The 18457-nt window shown below is 34.0% G+C and overlaps 1 protein-coding gene across 1 annotated transcript in view; it reads right to left on the bottom strand.

Moving 5' to 3' along the window:
• Nucleotides 1-8575, bottom strand: part of LOC144450510 (uncharacterized) — an 83027-nt gene extending 74452 nt beyond the window's left edge. Inside the window, exon 1 of the mRNA XM_078141150.1 lies at nt 8132-8575. Coding sequence (XP_077997276.1) covers nt 8132-8319 — 188 coding nt within the window. The 5' untranslated portion in view covers nt 8320-8575. The remainder of the gene's footprint in view (nt 1-8131) is intronic.
• Nucleotides 8576-18457: the final 9882 nt, after the last annotated feature.

Genomic DNA, 18457 nt, shown 5'->3' with positions numbered 1-18457 from the left:
TTCATTACCACCCATAGTGACACGAAGCGGTTTCGCCATCTATCAAAAAAGACCTGTGCTAACTGAAACTGCCATGCCGTATTGTCACCGACTATTTTTGTTTTCGTAAAAAAAACTGAACAGTCATGCTGAAGAGAACTATATCATGGCTAGGCATGTCTTACAGAGTGAGTTTTTTTTGACGTGGGAGCGTGACGTATTGAGTGTCCATTTGAACATGTGCAGCTGTGTTTGGCATGTACTATTAATTTTCCAGTTAGACACAACAATGGCAACAAAAATTGCAACATTAGTGTTGCGTCTTTTTTTACATTGACTGTAACAGGGCCAGAGTACAAGTTCGTTAGTGGTCTATAATAATATTATGTATCAAAATAAAAACAATCGACTCTCACTCAGTATAGTACGATCGTCAGTCGAGGGGTATGGCAAATGTAACAAAAAATAATTTCCATTGCGTACGGTATAATACGCATGGTTTTGCGTCACCGCAAATACTGGTCCGTCATTCTGAGCAGTTCTCAAGTCCGGGAATTAAATTATAAATTTAATGAGAAGTCAACTAGAAAACAGTACATTTAGACGAATTGAATCACTATGGGAATATCAATAGATGGACCAAATCTGACACTGTTTACTTTGAACAAGCAGTCACCAATGGGGAAATTACAAAGGCAGGAGAATTCTCACAGAAGTGAGACAAGTTACTCAGCTGTTATGCATAAAGGCAAAGTTACTGTATCTTCACCCTTATGTGTTTGACTTTTGTTTGTTTTGGTAGTGGTATGGTGATGATGCAATGAAGCTCTTGAAAATGGATTTCGTTTTGTAGTAAACACTACAACTGTCCTGAAACATCTTGAAATTTGCTGCAATTTTTTACAGAAAGTTGAAGATTTTGTTTTGTTACACTCTTTCAGCATTTGTGTTAAAAAGAGCTATTTGAGTAACTATTTAGGACAAACTATTAAAAAAACTATTTTTTTGACACAGGTAAATTTGGCTAAATTCTGTCACTATTTAAACATTAAGATATCAAAACTCACTTTGACACTTCAGTTGTGTTGAAATTCACATGATTAAAGTGGGTTAAAATGGCTAAATAAAGTGCCACCAAAAGCCACCATTTCAAGATGCAAATTGCAAAATCTCCTAGGCAGGAGGGGGGAAACCCCCCTCCTGACCACCCCCCAGCGTGCGCAACGCGCACGCAGTGCTTCGCTCCGCTCAGCAACAATTCCCCCCTCTTGTGGCAAAATCCTGGGGAGAACACTGCTAAAGTCATGCGTAAATCCCAAAGTCTGCACTACATGTGTACTACTGATAAAAGTCAATGATGAGGATTTACAGACAGTTGTCACTACTTCACCCCAGGATATATAGTAGATGAGGTGAATTCACAATTCTGTCCTAACTTCACACTGCTTCACTGGGAGTAGTACCCAATTATTGATTAGTTTTATGAGATACAGTTCGAAAATATAAAAGCCATGTGTATGTATACAATGTATCATACAGGTAGTGCTCGGTAATGTACTAAGTACATAGTGCGCTGTACTTCATACCGGTTGTTCATGTTTGTCTGAAGATACTACATATCAAATGTGTCAATCTTCATACACCGTCTCATGTCATTGTGCTGTCATCTCCTTTGATCATGAACATTTTCTGTAATTATATCCCCTCTGAATTCCAGTAACCAGTGACAGTTGATAAAATCTATCTCAGTTCTCCAGGTATTTTACCAGCTTACCAACTGAGATCATACAAGAAGATATGAAAATATATATGCGTATTTGCATGCTTGTATTATTAAACAGTCCATCAGATGTTCCTCTTTGTGATTACTGGACATGATACAAAATGGATGGACACCTCTGCAAGTTTATATGGATGAATGTACAGATGGAACCCAATGTACAATACGCCGGTGTAAGTCCCCAATGGGTGCATGGTACCTGTCGGGGACTAAAAACACTACAAATATTTGTAACCTTTATTAATCTTTTATTATTTAGAAATTATGATAGAAAAATTGCCTTGCAACCTACATGTACATTGTATTTTACTGTATGTTGTATGTTTACTATTGGTAAGATTGAATTCTTAATCATTTTATCATCTTAAATATTTGATTTCATTGGTGATGCAGCTGATATTGAATGGTGTGCATCTATAGACAATAGATGAATATTTAAAATGTCATCAAGCTAACACACTGAAAAGGGATTTTTGAGCTGAAGGACATATGTATGTATGTATGTATGTATGAGAACAGGTGGAATAATGGCTGTAAGGTTACTAACACGTATCTACATATAGTATGATATACAACAGATCCCGAACACTATTGAAATACAGGCATCAACACAATGGTACATGTATCAGTTTCATCCACTCTTATTTTTGTACTTTTGCCTGTAGCATGTGATCTATCATGTGTAGCGCATACATGTTGTGTTCCCTTTCAGTTTTTCTGACATTGCAGATTGCATAACCAGAATTACAATTTCTGTTTATTTCATTTCATTTTGTTTCTGGGGAATGCACCAAAAAAGAGTCATTCTCAACTAGCAACTTACAATATCGCTATACATTGTATGGGTTCTTATTTTTCAAACTCATGAATACATGTTAATTTTTGGTATTTCTGATCAAATGTTATACTATAAATCTAGACATTTTCACTGCTAGAAAATTTAGCAATTTATTAATGACTCTTCAGCTAGTTCTCAGTGTCTAATTTTTCTACTAATTACCATACTGGTACAACGTGTTCTTTGGCAAGAAAACATTTTAGTCACTACTTGTTTTTGCGATTTTGTTTCTCATGAAATAAGCGAAAATAAGTCTTTAATGAAAATTTGCAAATTTTGTTGTTAATTTACATGATTAATACCCATGGGAATAAATTCAACAATATTTGACACTGTACAATGTACATAATCATGTATGTGTGTCAGCATATGTTACTCATAAATCCATGCAGACAATAAACAAATTATATAGAGGGAACACAATATTCTACAACATGTGTACATGCGTTACTTGTCATATTAAGCTAAGATGTGTACAATGTGTACATGACAGTCACAAACCATTAGCGGTCCAAGTGCAACAAACCCGCGGGCTTGCCTGACGAAAACGGGTGTCATAAAAGTTGTTTGCATCTCTAAACCTGTTTGTAGCGTTACTTATGATAGCCTAATAAATTGATAACAACTGATATAAGACGGAGATAAGGTTTGCCTCAATTGCAGTCCATGCAGACGGCCGAATAGAGGTTTTACAACTGTTTACTTGTGTTATGTAAGAGCCCATCATCACATGTGTAAATATTGGTACTCTTTGATAACAAGTCCACTTGCTTGGCTAATGGCTTGTCCCAGTAATGAATCTGGGCCTGGATTTATGGCATAGTAATCAAATACAGATTTGTTGCATTATGTAAATATTAGTAGTACAAGTCTTATTTGTGTATGATCAGTGTCATTATCACAAGTAGATGAATTATAAATCCATACATTACAGATTTGCTTTTGTCCTTATGGCAAAATTTAAAAAAAAATTGTTCTGATGCATTCAGAAAATAGGGTACAGGTACATCTAGGTAGGTCAGAATTTATTTTATTTTACTTTAAAAATTACTTAGACCCCAAGATAAGATACATGTCAGACAAATTATGTAGACAAACACATTATGCAGACTGTACTGTTTTACAAAATATAGTCTAAAAAGACCAGTTTTCTCTCTGGTTTTTTCTTTTTAAGTGACAACAGATGAGGCAAAGGCATGAAGGTGTACACGGAAATGTACATTATTACATGTACATTAAATTGTATATTGTTACTATTTTACCTCTTTGCTAGTCTGGATTCCAACTGTGGTCTACTAACCACAGTCTGGTCAAAGCAGTCTGGTCAAACTGAGCTAGATTAGCACAAAAAGTTGTTCATCTAATCAGTGAACCCCCAGCTGCTATAGTGATATAGTGTATAAGTAGAATACTAAGCTGACAAATATACCAATAGGGAACTTGCAATCCAAACTGAGCATGCTCAGACACAAAGGACTATGGGATTATCTGTGGTTATCGTAATAACTAACCTGGAGCTACTGATAAAATTAACCTCCCACAATGGTCAGGGTAACTATGAATTGATCATTTGTTGTTAAAAACAATGTAACAGTATTGTTTATAATACTATTTTATTAGTATTTATTATCACATTTCCCATGATGCAACATTCAACATGGCGGGTTTGCCAGTTCCCTATTACATTACATAACTGTCCCAATAAACAAACTTTATGAGGGACTGTGTTATTGGTTAGAATTTTGTGATTCATTAACAAAGACATGATTCAACTTTGTGGGTGGCTGTGGATGTTTAAATTTCATCTCGGGACTCATTTGACCAGACTGTGGTTAGTAGACCACAGTTGGAATCCAGACTACCTTTTTGCATGCAAGAAATGTTTATAGTTGGTTGGGTTATTGGAAACACACTATTTCTTTTATTTGGCCTAATATAAATATATGTACATTGTATGTACCGTGTATGTGTACATGTATCATTCATCCAAGTCATATATATTTTTATGCTCTCGGAGAATGTTACCATTACCAAAGTAGCTGCATTAAAATTCATACATGAAAAATTTACATGTACCTGTAGACTTGAAGGATTAACGCTACTACAATGTACACATTTCCACTACATGTATCCTAACTGTAGCCTACCTGTAGACTTGAAGGATTACTGCTACTACAATGTACACATTTCCACTATCCTAACCATAGCCTACCTGTACCTGTTGACTTGAACTTGAAGGACTAATGCTACTATAATGTACACATAATTTCCACTATCCTAACTGTTGCCTAACTGTTGACTTTAACTTGAACTTGAAGGACTAATGCACAATGCTATTTCCACTATCTTTAGTGACATTTTGACTTTTTAAATTTTCACTTGTCCTTCCAAGTCTAGTTTGATTCTTCAGTTACTCTGGTCTTGAATGGGATTCAGCCATAAAGTGTGATTGGTCGAATACATAATTAGACATTTAAATCATGCAATCAGTATGTGACCGATCGACCCATGTACATCAATTTCTATTCAAATTTATGCTAATGTTTCGCATGCATTATGTGCGTGTGTGATGGGGCGTAGTCTAGTTCCTGTCGACCGTATTCCGATTTGACACTACATTATCTTCACACATTACATCTTGTCAATGTCATTACTCTCACACAGAATTCTCTGCTCCCCCTACAGTGTTCATGTAAACATGATGATGTTGTAGCAAACCCCACATGATTTTAGTGGAGGTGGAGTTCGGTTGAACATTTGCATATCATATAAGTCCAAATGAATAGTAATGAACGATGATGACAGCCCGTCAATTTGTGATAGATTACTACTGACATGTACCGTTTGCACTTCACCCAGCATGGAGTTGAACCACATTTAATGCCTCAGTAATGATATTGGCTAGACATAATATGTGAAGATAACATAGTGTAAAATTGGAATACAGTCGTCAGAAACTACACAATCATGTAGACTACATGTAGATGGGGTGTGGCTTAATACCAACATAACTGAAGAATCAGACTTGGAAGGACAAGTGAAAATTCAAAAAATCAAAATGTAACTTAGGATAGTGGAAATATTGTAGTAGTACAAGTAATGTTAGTCCTTCAAGTCTACAGGTACATGTACATGTAGGCTAGAGTGACAGTAACATATTTAATTATTATATTCTGATTGCGTGTTATATCTTTACCAAAGTAGCTCATTGCATGAAAGATATAATTTTAGTTACCTGGATATACTAGTATACAATTTACAAGTATCATTTGTCCAGGCATTGGTTCTTTTTATACTCTCAGATCATGTTTAACCATTAATGAGGTATTTACATTAATAATCCATACACAAACAAAGATTTGATTTTGTCATACATATACATTGTACAGGTAATTATGTTTTGTGTAAGATTGATCATTCCTTTGAGCCAGAATTACAAATATTTGGATTATTAAGCTCTCTCATCTAGTATGTACATGTACATGTACCATTCCTGAAGTATAGTCCTAATACTCCTATTAAAACTTCATACATGGAAGATTTACTTTGTCATATAGATGTACTTGTATCATTTTTTTCTAGGCCAAAGTTCTGTTTAAGCTCTCAGATCATGTTACTGAAGTACATGTAGTAAATTTGCATTAAAAATCCATACTATTCATGAAAAAAAATGTTTTTGTTGTATACTGCATACATACATCCAAATCTTAGCCACTACATGTTCTAGACCATTGAGCTTTTTTTAAATATTACATGTGCATGTAGATGACCCATGCAGTGTGCCCTCAGAACCAATTTGACACACCACTGACGTACACAATATCTAGTGACGCACCAAAATTTGGTGTTCCCCTATCTCTTACTATATATGTCACTATGTGGTGACTAACAAGAAATGCCAGTTTTTCTCATTTTGATTCAAAACAACATTTGGTTATTATTAGAGGGCACGGGATCACATTGCACTGAAGGTACATGTACATGTACACATCTAGGGTGTTTACACGCAAGGGCCCAGAGACTTGGCTAGAAAATGTCAGACATTCACCACAACAACAGTAGAACCACTGTAACACAGTATATCAAATCAGATAGCCAAGTCTCTAAATCAACCGTTCTACAACCTTTGCACAAGTTGTCTAGAAATTCTGTTGATAAGGAGTCATTTTGTAGTAGTAGACAATTCAAACTGGCTTTGAAGGTACTGAAAAATCGTCTCCTCATCACACTATCAAACTGACATATATTGATACAAAATAACATTGGTGTCTCTGATCTAAGTTCATGTCATGTTCTTATCAGTTTGTTTATGTCTGTGAAAGTTAGTCATATGTACAATATGTCTAAACTTCAACAGACTTAAAAAACTGATAAAGGCATCTGAGGCACCCACTATTGTTTTTATATCAATGTCCATCAAGTCAGTTTGATAGTGTGATAAGGAGTAGACTTTCCAGCACCTTTTAAAGCCTGGTCCAGTTTGAATTGTCTACTACTGATAAAACAACATTCTGATCACAGGCATTTCTAAACAACTGCTGCAATGGTTATAATGCCAGCCAACAACTGCTGCAATGGTTATAATGCCAGCCAACAACTGCTGCAATGGTTATAACGCCAGTCAAAGGGCATGCTACACATACTGAGCACAAATTAATAATTATCATTAATTTATCATATGTATCGATCTATACACATACTACCCTTATCTCAGTACACTAGATTTAAATTCAATTTGGGATGCCTAATAGTATTCATACTGTTATCTAGCTAACCTCCACTTCTTTAAAGATTATTCATTTGGCATGTCTTTGCATTTAGTAATTTTTAGAGACTGTGTACACGTACACATGTACATGTACAACTTTTGCATCCTTCTTCAAAATGTAAAAAAAAGACGCATGAGTTATTTTTATGGTGGAGTTACAAAATATATTATGTAATTATCTTAATTTTCATTCAAACTTTTCCAATGACTTTCATGTCCTCCAAGAATAAAAATTATAGAATTGCAGCTAGGATATGTAAATAATATTGACATTGTTACGTCAATTCTGTTCTAATTTCAAGAATGCATATATTAAGAACTTACTTCAGTGTTCTATAAACGCCCTAGACAGTACAAAGTGTAAGAGATGTCACGTTCTTCCACCCACATGACAGAAACCCACGACATGCGAGTGTGGCATACTCAAAGAGTATTTGCTAGGGCTGAAATTTCACGCAAAGACAATGTAAAATAAGTAAATGTCAAGTAGTGTTCTTACAGTTATCTTTATACGTCCACCTTCTTAAAGTTCTAAGCTTTTTTCAAAACAGTGATGGCTTTACTACTTTAAGGGACTGTACATTGTCTAGCAACATACTAGTACTGTGCATTCTGAGCGATAAAACTTAAAAAGAAGTGTATCCTGTAATCACTCAGGTTGAAATTTCCTGGAAATAAAAACAAATGAACAAAAAAGACATGTTTTCGAGGAATTTCGTGACAAAAAAAAAAAATAGAGAAGTGAACGAAATGTGACCCCACATACCTTAGAAGTGACTTCATGCCATGTCTACTAACACAATGTAGCGGAGTATCATGGTTATAATTATCACCATACGATAGATTCGGATCCAATGATTTCCTCAATTCTGGACTGTTCATGTAAAGTTGCATTGCAACATACTCTTCTCCATTTTGGAGGGCTTTGCGGAACTTTGACGACGTGCTTCCCATGTTTGATATGTGTTGATTTCAGTCAATGTCAATGTATAGGCACTAATCCAACTGAAGATTGGCGGTGTCACATACGAATTCTACGTGAACATACTAGTACTGCAGAAGCGACACTTCAAACTGTCTACTGACTTACGCAACACTTCAAGTATAATCACTTACAATGGAATATTTTAAAGACTGCTCCTAAGAAAAAAGTGAAGTTGCCCTCAGGGAATTCACTGTTGACTTTGGTAAATTGAAATCGGTATGGTTACACTATTCTCACAGGATTTATAAAGTATCAAAATACAAAAATTTATATACGTTATAATACTCCATCACATTGACAATCGATTTATTATTCTCTCTGTTTCTCTCTGTTTCCTCATGAATTTTTCACAACAAGTGTATATACCTGAATGAAATTTTGGCAAAACAAATACAAAATTTGTAACAATTTTCACAAGCTGTCTATAACTGCTTTTACTAGCGGCTACACATTTATTTTGTTTCTAACCTTTGGGTTATGAATCAAGGTAGTGTCGACAACTGGTAATTTATTCTATAAAAAGAAGTGTATTCTGATGTATAGTCCACATATCAATTGTGACAAATGTGACAATATCGTCTGGATGTGTCAGCAATACATTGATAATCCTGTCAATTAGACTGATTTATGAATTCAGTAATTCTTCTAGTTGACAATTGTTCCTGTAGCACTCACAGACCACTCAAAGAATCAGCTTTTTTATTCATGTAGTCTATAATTGACGTCTTCCTGTTTCTGCCGTTCTTTCATTAGATCGCAGACTTACTGACGAAAGTGGCGTTTGTAGCACTCACAATACAACACGTACGCTTGTATGTTTCCAGATTTCCTTTCCTGTAAAAATGAAAATAAAATATCCATAAGAAAAACGAGTTGCGGAAATTGTAACTTATAAGTTATAGGAGTAGAACTGAGGACAAATCGCTATGAAATTGCAATATTTGTCTCCATTAGGAAATGTATACCAAGATCGCAGTTGAGTTGAACACTGTACGCGTTCCTGTTCATTCATGTCTGGAAGCATAAAATTACCCCATAGCGTTGACAGATATATGCATGTACATGTACTTTCATTCAATCTGTTGTAAGAACACAACTCACTTTCTTTCATTCCATTTACATGTACATTGTACTTTGTATATTGCCATTTGTTTCCAATTTTGCATTTCAGGGAGTCAGCTCCTCAATAATAAGAATAATAATAACCATTTATTTATACTGGATAGTTCTTTAAGTATATATAAACATTTGTCTCCCAAGAAGTCCAGTGAGGACCATCCCTCATGAGTTCAGCATTAGTGCAGGAGGAAACCGGGAAAACTTGCGTTGTTTGGCAGAGTCAAACTGAATGACACTCTTATCATTGTAATTACAGCATGGTAAATTTTACTCTAAACCTGAATGGGTTCAAACCCCAACCGCAGTGAGGCAAGTGGTTTAACCATTCGGCCACCGACAACCCAAATAATAAGCCTCTTCATAACGCCATAACAACAGAATTAAAAAAGAAACAACAATAAACAAAGGAAACGTGTAGAAGTATGTAAGAATAAGGTTACAAAATGTACATTGTGAATGTGTATATCAATGTTTTCGCTAAGTTTGGAGAACCTGTGAATGAATTTCCATACCCATATACACATGTACAAAAAATGTAAATATATGATATAGCAACATTACTTGAGTAGAGATGACAATAAATTCAATCCATTGTGTACACATTAATTTTGTAAATCTACTTACAATGTACCCTAAAACACATCATAACATGTATGTATTAAGTATATTGCTAAAGTCTTATCAATATTAGATGTTGGCATACATTTTGTACATGTACATGTATACAATTACAAATGTACATGGGTATATAGAGGGGGAGGGGGGGGGAGGAGAATACACTGTATGCAAATGTTTTGCTGACCTGTTTTTCTCAATTTTGTTTCCTTGAACTAGTTTTATTCTATTTATAGGAAATCATTACTGCTACTGTATACATAATGTATAGAAATGGTCTGATCAAATTAATAGCTGTATACAAATACAATAGAAGGGAAAAGCTATTGTCTATAATTAGAATTTTGCATATACTGATTGTTAATAATGTGAGATTGGTTTCTCATCTGCATACGAATGAAACTCAATACTGTAAACTAGATATTCCCGTTTTCACAATACTGGATGATAACAGTCCATCCCTACTCAGCACAAATTACACTGTATCATGTATGTTCAAAGAGACTGTTATTCCTGTTTTTCCCAACTTGTAATCGTTATATATTCCTGTTTTTCCCAACTCGTAATCGTTATATATCCCTGTTTTTCCCAACTTGTAATCGTTATATATTCCTGTTTTTCCCAACTTGTAATCGTTATATATTCCTGTTTTTCCCAACTTGTAATCGTTATATATTCCTGTTTTTCCAAACTTGTAATCGTTATATATCCCTGTTTTTCCCAACTTGTAATCGTTATATATTCCTGTTTTTCCCAACTTGTAATCGTTATATATTCCTGTTTTTCCCAACTTGTAATCGTTAAATATTCCTGTTTTTCCCAACTTGTAATCGTTAAATATTCCTGTTTTTCCCAACTTGTAATCATTAAATATTCCTGTTTTTCCCAACTTGTAATCGTTAAATATTCCTGTTTTTCCCAACTTGTAATCGTTAAATATTCCTGTTTTTCCCAACTTGTAATATTTTGTGTATAAAGAAATTAACCCTGGGATGTAAATACCAGCTTTACTCACACAACAAATGGATGTACACGTACATATACACTTCATACAGCCATCCATAATTTAGTATAAAGGGCAAATCACTCCAGGAAATAAACACATTTTTGTCAACTGTGTATGTTTTGAAATTGGAGTCAATTTGGGTCAAGAGTCATTCCTTGGTGTTACATCATGATCATTGTTCTATTTTAATATTTATAGGAAGGGAGTCACAAAAAATTTATGTTCAGCTATTAGTATGCATGTCAGCTGACTACTGTGATACAAGGCTTATCCATGGCAAGGAATTCCACTACACAATGAATGCATGAGGGTTGTTTAAGCATGACTCAATTTTTGAATTTAACATACATATTAAGTACATGTACCAGGGTAAAATGGATTTTCTACTACCAAAATACTACCAATGGTGTTATAACACAATTGCATCACATGAATTATGAGAAATTATTTGCATAACAAATTGATACATTGCTATGCAAATCCTTTATTTTGTGTCTGAAGATATCATAGAGTAGAATCCACTTCTTGTAGGCTGTAACTAGGCATAAAACCCTGGGGAGAACTCCCTATCACCTTGTATAATAATTAACATATGTAATATGTATACCTACAGACACCTTTGGGAGTGCTTGATCTAATTGGCTGACAGCAATGTATATTTTTACACTGATAGGATAAGTTTCTGTACATGCAATGATCTAATATATGTAAACAGTGTACTGCTTAGACTGTTATGTAGATATTATTGCCTGATATTTTGCTTAATGTTTATCGTGGATGACAAGTAATACAAGCTATTGAATTGAACATGAGTATAGCAACAAAATCTTTCTTTCTACCACAAATAATTTCCGGCTGAATGAAGCAAAAAATTGGAGAATATTATCATAAAATACCTGTGCTAACTGAATTTATGAAATGATAAAAGAAAATACAGCAATTTTAAATTTTTTAATTCAGTTTTGAACACTACAGAACTAACGACATAGATACACATTGTACATGTAGCTAATGAAATATGACCAGCATTTGTATGTATGTATGTATAAATTATAATTTCCACATATTTTCAGTTTGAACACATACAACTTGGCTTGATTGGTTTTACATTAATTTAGTTTCTATTTCTATATTTTCAGAAAATATAATATGAAATTAATATTAAAATTACAGTCATACAGTACAGACACTTGAGGTACCATGTATGCAAATGTGCTGTCTAAATTTACATACAATAATATATTGTATTTGATGACAGATGTACATACCAGTATGTTAGTAGATGTATGCAAATGTAGCATTGTGCTATCAAAATTTAGATACAATGTATTTGATGACAGATGTAAGTACATGTATGCAAATGTGCTATCAAAATTTAAATACAGGTATTTGATGACAGATGTAAGTACATGCATGCAAATGAGCTGTCAAAATTTAAATACATGTATTTGATGACAGATGTAAGTACATGCATGCAAATGAGCAGTCAAAATTAAGTATTTGATGACAGATGTAAGTACATGTATGCAAATGAGCTGTCAGAATTTAAATACAAATGTATTTGATGACAGATGTAAGTGTATGGAAATGTATTGTCAAAATTGACATTCAAGTTACAATTGTATTTGATGACTTACGTATTAGTGTAAGCAAATGAAATGTCAAAATTTACATACAATTGTATTTGATGACATGCAGATGTAAGTCTATATACAAATGTGCTGTCAAAATTTATGACAGATGTATGTATTATAAGTACATGTATGCAAATGTGGCATTCTGCTATCAAAATTTAAATACAAAATGTATTTGATAACAGATTTAAGTATATGTATGCAAATGTGCTGTCAAAATTAATAGACATTAAATTTTATATTTCATGGTAATCATACAATGTATGGCACTGTCCACTGTGTTATATTTCTGATTCACAAACACAAGTGTAGGTTGAAGATACCTTTATTTCAAAAGGTTAATTTGTGTACAACTATCCTCCCCTAACACCTGTACTACGTGCATTTCATATTTATGATGTCAAAGAGTACTAATCAGATACATGTACATATAAAACATGGCACTGCTTTAGTCCCTGAATTGACGTAAGTTACAACAAGGTTACAAACAAGTTCACAGGATTGACAGCTAACTTCTTGTTTTTAAAAAAAGGTTTAATTTGCAAATTGCAAGAAATAAAGGGTAAATTTCTTTGTCAAAGGGCTATACCCGTATATGTGTACATGTTAATATAATACTACTATTTATACTTATAATCAGTTTATTTACCCCAAATAAATATAAGAGTGGGTAAATGGGGAGTCAGGAAATAGCTTACAGCTAGTCTGGGTCTGTCTCCTCACATATTTATATACAGAAATTCACAGCAAGGTACTCAATATGACTCAAAATATAGCATATTATGTACACACAATTACAATTACTAAGAATAAGATACAGTTGATCAGTTATACTGCGTCAGTAGATGTTGCCTGAAGGTTTGTTTGTTTGTTTGTTTGTTATATATATGTTATTGTTGATGTGGGTCTAGATATTCTGAAGTACATAACTATTAGTGTGGGGTTTTTCCAGGATAACAAAAATGTGGAAATGAAGCAAAACTGTCCTTTTTTTCGGAAAGGAATCTACATCAACATATGACAATCATCTCACAAATAGTCACACCGGAAATACTTGTAACAAATATGAAATAAATACTGTACAGTAATTTGTCAGTTGTATTACTGTTTGCATTGTACACTGTACTGTACTGTACTCAAAGTCCATTGTGTGTGTGCATTCTAAAATTATACATAATACCATAATGCATGGCTAGACACAGCACCATATGTTAGGTTTATACAGGATATACATATACCTAAATTTATATTAAACTGATAACTTCCATTACAACAATATAACTGCCATCTGGGTGAGTAATAAATTAATATGAGGGTGTGTATGTGTGTGTGTGTGTGTGTGGGGGGGGGGGGGTACCAAACACACCCATGTATATATGCACCATCACACTATTGAAGCTTTCATTGTACATGCAGAGTGTATGTATCATGTACTTTAAATATAAATACATTTTTAATAAATTATCAAAAATAAAATTTTATGATTAAAAACTAACAAATTTGATCACAGCATCTCAGAAATGAAACTACAGTTCCTGTATTTTTATATATACAATGTATATAATTTAACTTTTGAAGTTACACTCCAGATAGCGTGAGCTGATTACAGTATGTATGTAGAGAGTTCAATACAGTTTAACTCTCAGACTCTAGGAATGATTCATGAATTTGCTAATCAAGTATTTCACCATAGGACAGAAGCACTGACAACTGCATAAACTATTTACCATATAGATTCTCTGCATGAGTACAAAGAGATGACCCCACACTACATGTACCAAGAAATGACCTTGCCTCAAGGACAGTTTTTACAGTAATACACACTACCTTTGAACTTGATAGGTATTAATATATGGGTACTTTAGTGTATATATAGACAATATACAACTGCTGACATCAGACTGTGGAAAAACAAGAACATGTTACAAAGAAAGCAGGTAAACAAATGAATTGGATTAATAACACTTGGCTCAGCATGTTAGAACACAGCATAGACTAGTCTTGTATAAATAAGCACATGGTTTGATAAGAACAGTTTTATGGCTTCTTTATGTGTATATGAAGCCCAGGGGAACTGGAAATGTTTGTGAACTTCCACTATTACGTAAAGTGGCCATAAAACTGTTCTTATCAAAGATGGAATGTAATAAAAATCTCTGTACCTCCAACAAGCTGTTTCAACATGCTGTGCCAAGTGTTATCAATACAATTCATTTCACTTTCCCTGTTTGTAACAGGTTCCATTTGTCCATGGTCTGATGTCAGCAGTTGTAGTTTAACCTTGCTTTTACATTTGCTGTACGTTTATAAACAAAATGTAATGAAGACAGGTTACTTTTGTTCATTCATTGGTAAGAGTACATATGAATCATTCTTAATTTGTAAACTATCGTTAAAATCGATGAACCTTCTCATCAGTACAATATAACTACTTACACCTCTATTGTATAGGGCTGTACACATGAATACACAAATTGTTCATCCACTCAAGTAGGTAATAAAAGAAGATCCACAAAACAAACAACACCTGTACTCTGAGTCCTTACTGTCTGTCCTTGACAATTCAAATTATATCAAGATGAATTGGTTATTATTAATCTCTGGACATCTAAAGTATAGTTGGACTAGATCTTCCGTGAGACAGTTAATGCTTTATTATGCCATTCACAAGCCATTTAGAACAAAAAATATGGAATATATACCCCTGGTCATTCTACATCACCACAACGTGCTTCTATGTCACGACAACATGAGTCTATGTCACTGGTTCTGCTGTGTTCATTCATTCAAAATTACCATTACTTTGATATTACTGGCACTGGTATAATTATGTTATTCTCCAAAAAAAATTTTCATTCAGCCGGAAAATACTTGTGACCTAAGGGTTGTCACTACGAGTCGCCAGACGAGTAGTGACAAAGGCCCCTTAGGTCACTCGTATTTGCCTTGGCTAAATGAAGAAACATATCAGGGAAATAACATCTTTATTAAGTTATAGTCATATTATGGGATATGTATTTCTTATAAGTTAGAGGGTCAAACCGTAGTTATAATTGTTTGACCATCATACGGAACTACGTTGTATTTCCGGCCTAGCCTGCGGTGTTCCCAACTGGGAATAATCACGGAATATGAACATTAGTACAAAGTAGGATATTTGTTCATCAAATTGATGATTCATAAAATTACACATTACAATTATCTCCATATGGCACAGTAGGGAATACTGAAATGACTCCTACATACTGAGATCAAACATATTCCTATGATGTATGGAAATCTCACGTCATATAATGTAATCTATGAACGAAATTCTAAAAAGGTTATCAACTCTGAACATATTTCAAACTTTGGCATAGCCACTTACAAAAATCAGTGGAAAGACTATTGTGAGATCTAACATATTAACACATAGAGAAAGTTGAGTTTGTTAAGTATTTTTGTCATCCAGATTTTAAAGTGGGCATATGGATGAGGGTTGGGTATTTATTTTGAATTTTGAATTTTACTATAAAACAATTTCATCACAGTTTCCAACTTGAAAAAGTCAATGGGAAACAACATTGACAAAGTCTGTGTTTGCAACTCATTTAATTCAGAGCAAAAAGCTAAAAGAAATTGTGTGAAAAGTTTGTTATTGTACGTACAACAACAAAGACTGTACACATTTATTAATCATTTACAATGTATTGAGTTACAAACAAAGATTTGGCATATGATGTTTCAGATCGACTTTACAAGTAGGAAATGTTGATAAAATTGCTTTATTAACTAAAATTCCAAAGTAAATACAAACTCTCCTTCATATGGCCAGTTTAACAAGACCCAATTACCAATTTGTATGTGACAAGAAATTATTTATCATTTAAATTAATTTTAATACATGGATGCAGTGTTTTGGTTATTTTTTTTTATCAATGTGTGTATTATGTTCAGGAGGTGGATAAAAACTAGTTCATAATAATTTTACACTGTGCTGTTATTCAAAGCATGGTGATTCAGCGGATGTCTGTTTTTACTGCTTTAGATATAAATACATATAAAAGTACAACCCACATAGCTACCATTACTTTTATGTGTATGAATCACCAGGACATGATGAACACACATGCAACACTGTGTTTATTGTTCAAGATGATTTGCATTCACAACACACATGTTTTGTGTTTCATTTGAATTTGTGACTTCTTCCTTTTCAATGAGTACAACAGTAGTTTGGTAGACATTACATTAGTAAACAGTCTCCCCTTATGCATGGATGGTGATACGAATTGGATTTAAACTAGGTCGTCTAACCTATACCTATCACATACTGTAACCCCCTAACTTGACTTTAATTCAGCCAGCCTATTGTACAGTTAGTCTAACCTTCCTTCTGTTCGCCAACCAATTTTGCCAACCATCTTGGGTTCTATATACTCTCTTGCATGTCTCATGTTCTTTAAGTTACGATTAAAATTTGAGTGTGCAATTTTTTTTGGCCGATCAGGGAAACAACCGAAACCATGAAATTAATAAGAGCGTAATAATGAGGCAGTAAAATTGATAACGTCATTGTAACCTTCTAAAACTCAAGGTTTAACCTTGTTGATAGCTAGCCATGTGATACAGACTACGTTATTGAATGTAAACTATGAAATACATCGATAATATCGACCAGCTTATTATCCATTACATTACTCGATGTTGTGCACGAACTATCGATTTACGCGTCCCTTTTAAACTACACTAGATTTAATACGACGTAAACATTTAATGTTATCTAAAATGACAAAAGAATCGAGACGTTTATCTTATTCAGAGTTCGTTTTTGTCTTTCCCGTCTCGTCTATCGAACACATGTCTGTCGAAACTGGACATAAACATAGCCACGTACGTCGAAAAACTGCTACCATTTTCGTCGTGTGTTTATACGGACGTGGTTTTTAAGTATTTTGAAGAGCTCTCACATCTAATCATATTAGTAGTAAGCGATAAGACCGTCTCTTGCCTGATTACAATGGGTGAAATTATCGCGTCTGTCGTTGGAAGTGAGGTGGTGTATATAACGGTGCGAAATGAAAATACAAACAAAAACACGGTCATTGATTGCTCGTCATCCACCGCCGTGGTATCAAAAGTTCCAATTTTGTAGCCTCTCGTCTCACTATGAAATTCCTTAGCGACACTACAGGTTTGGGATGATGAAAACAACTCACCTTCTCAAAATGACCACTTAAAACGCGGCACACGGCACGTAGATGTGTCTTGAACAGACGATCAGCGAATTTCCTCCTCAGAACCGACTTGAGGTACCATTTTGAATGCTGTATGCTGGGAGTTTACATGAGTTATGCGGGACTTTCAAAGTGATACAGCTTGTCGAGGGCGCCCTTGGGATTTATACGAATCCAAGTCACTGCGTATAAATCATCACACTGAACGGCGGAGACGGTCACAGCATACATATTTATTTCACTACTCGGTGATGGAAAAAATCATTCAATTGGTGAAAAGTAAACAACAGTAAAAAACTAACTAATGAACTAAAAACAAATACACACAATAACACAAAAATACCTGAAACTGGGCAGAACGCAGCCCCCCCCCCCAAAAAAAAATAAATAAATAAATAAAATAAAATAAAATAAAAATAAATAAATAAATAAATAAATAAATAAATAAACAAATAAATAAATAAATAAAATAAAATAAAATAAAAAAAATAAAAATCGAGACATGATTGTTGTATGA

This window comes from Glandiceps talaboti, chromosome 20 (genome assembly GCF_964340395.1).
Source record: "Glandiceps talaboti chromosome 20, keGlaTala1.1, whole genome shotgun sequence".
NCBI lineage: Eukaryota > Metazoa > Hemichordata > Enteropneusta > Spengelidae > Glandiceps > Glandiceps talaboti.
The sequence above is the reverse complement of the archived record's forward strand: the minus strand, read 5'-3'. Positions and strand labels throughout refer to the sequence as shown.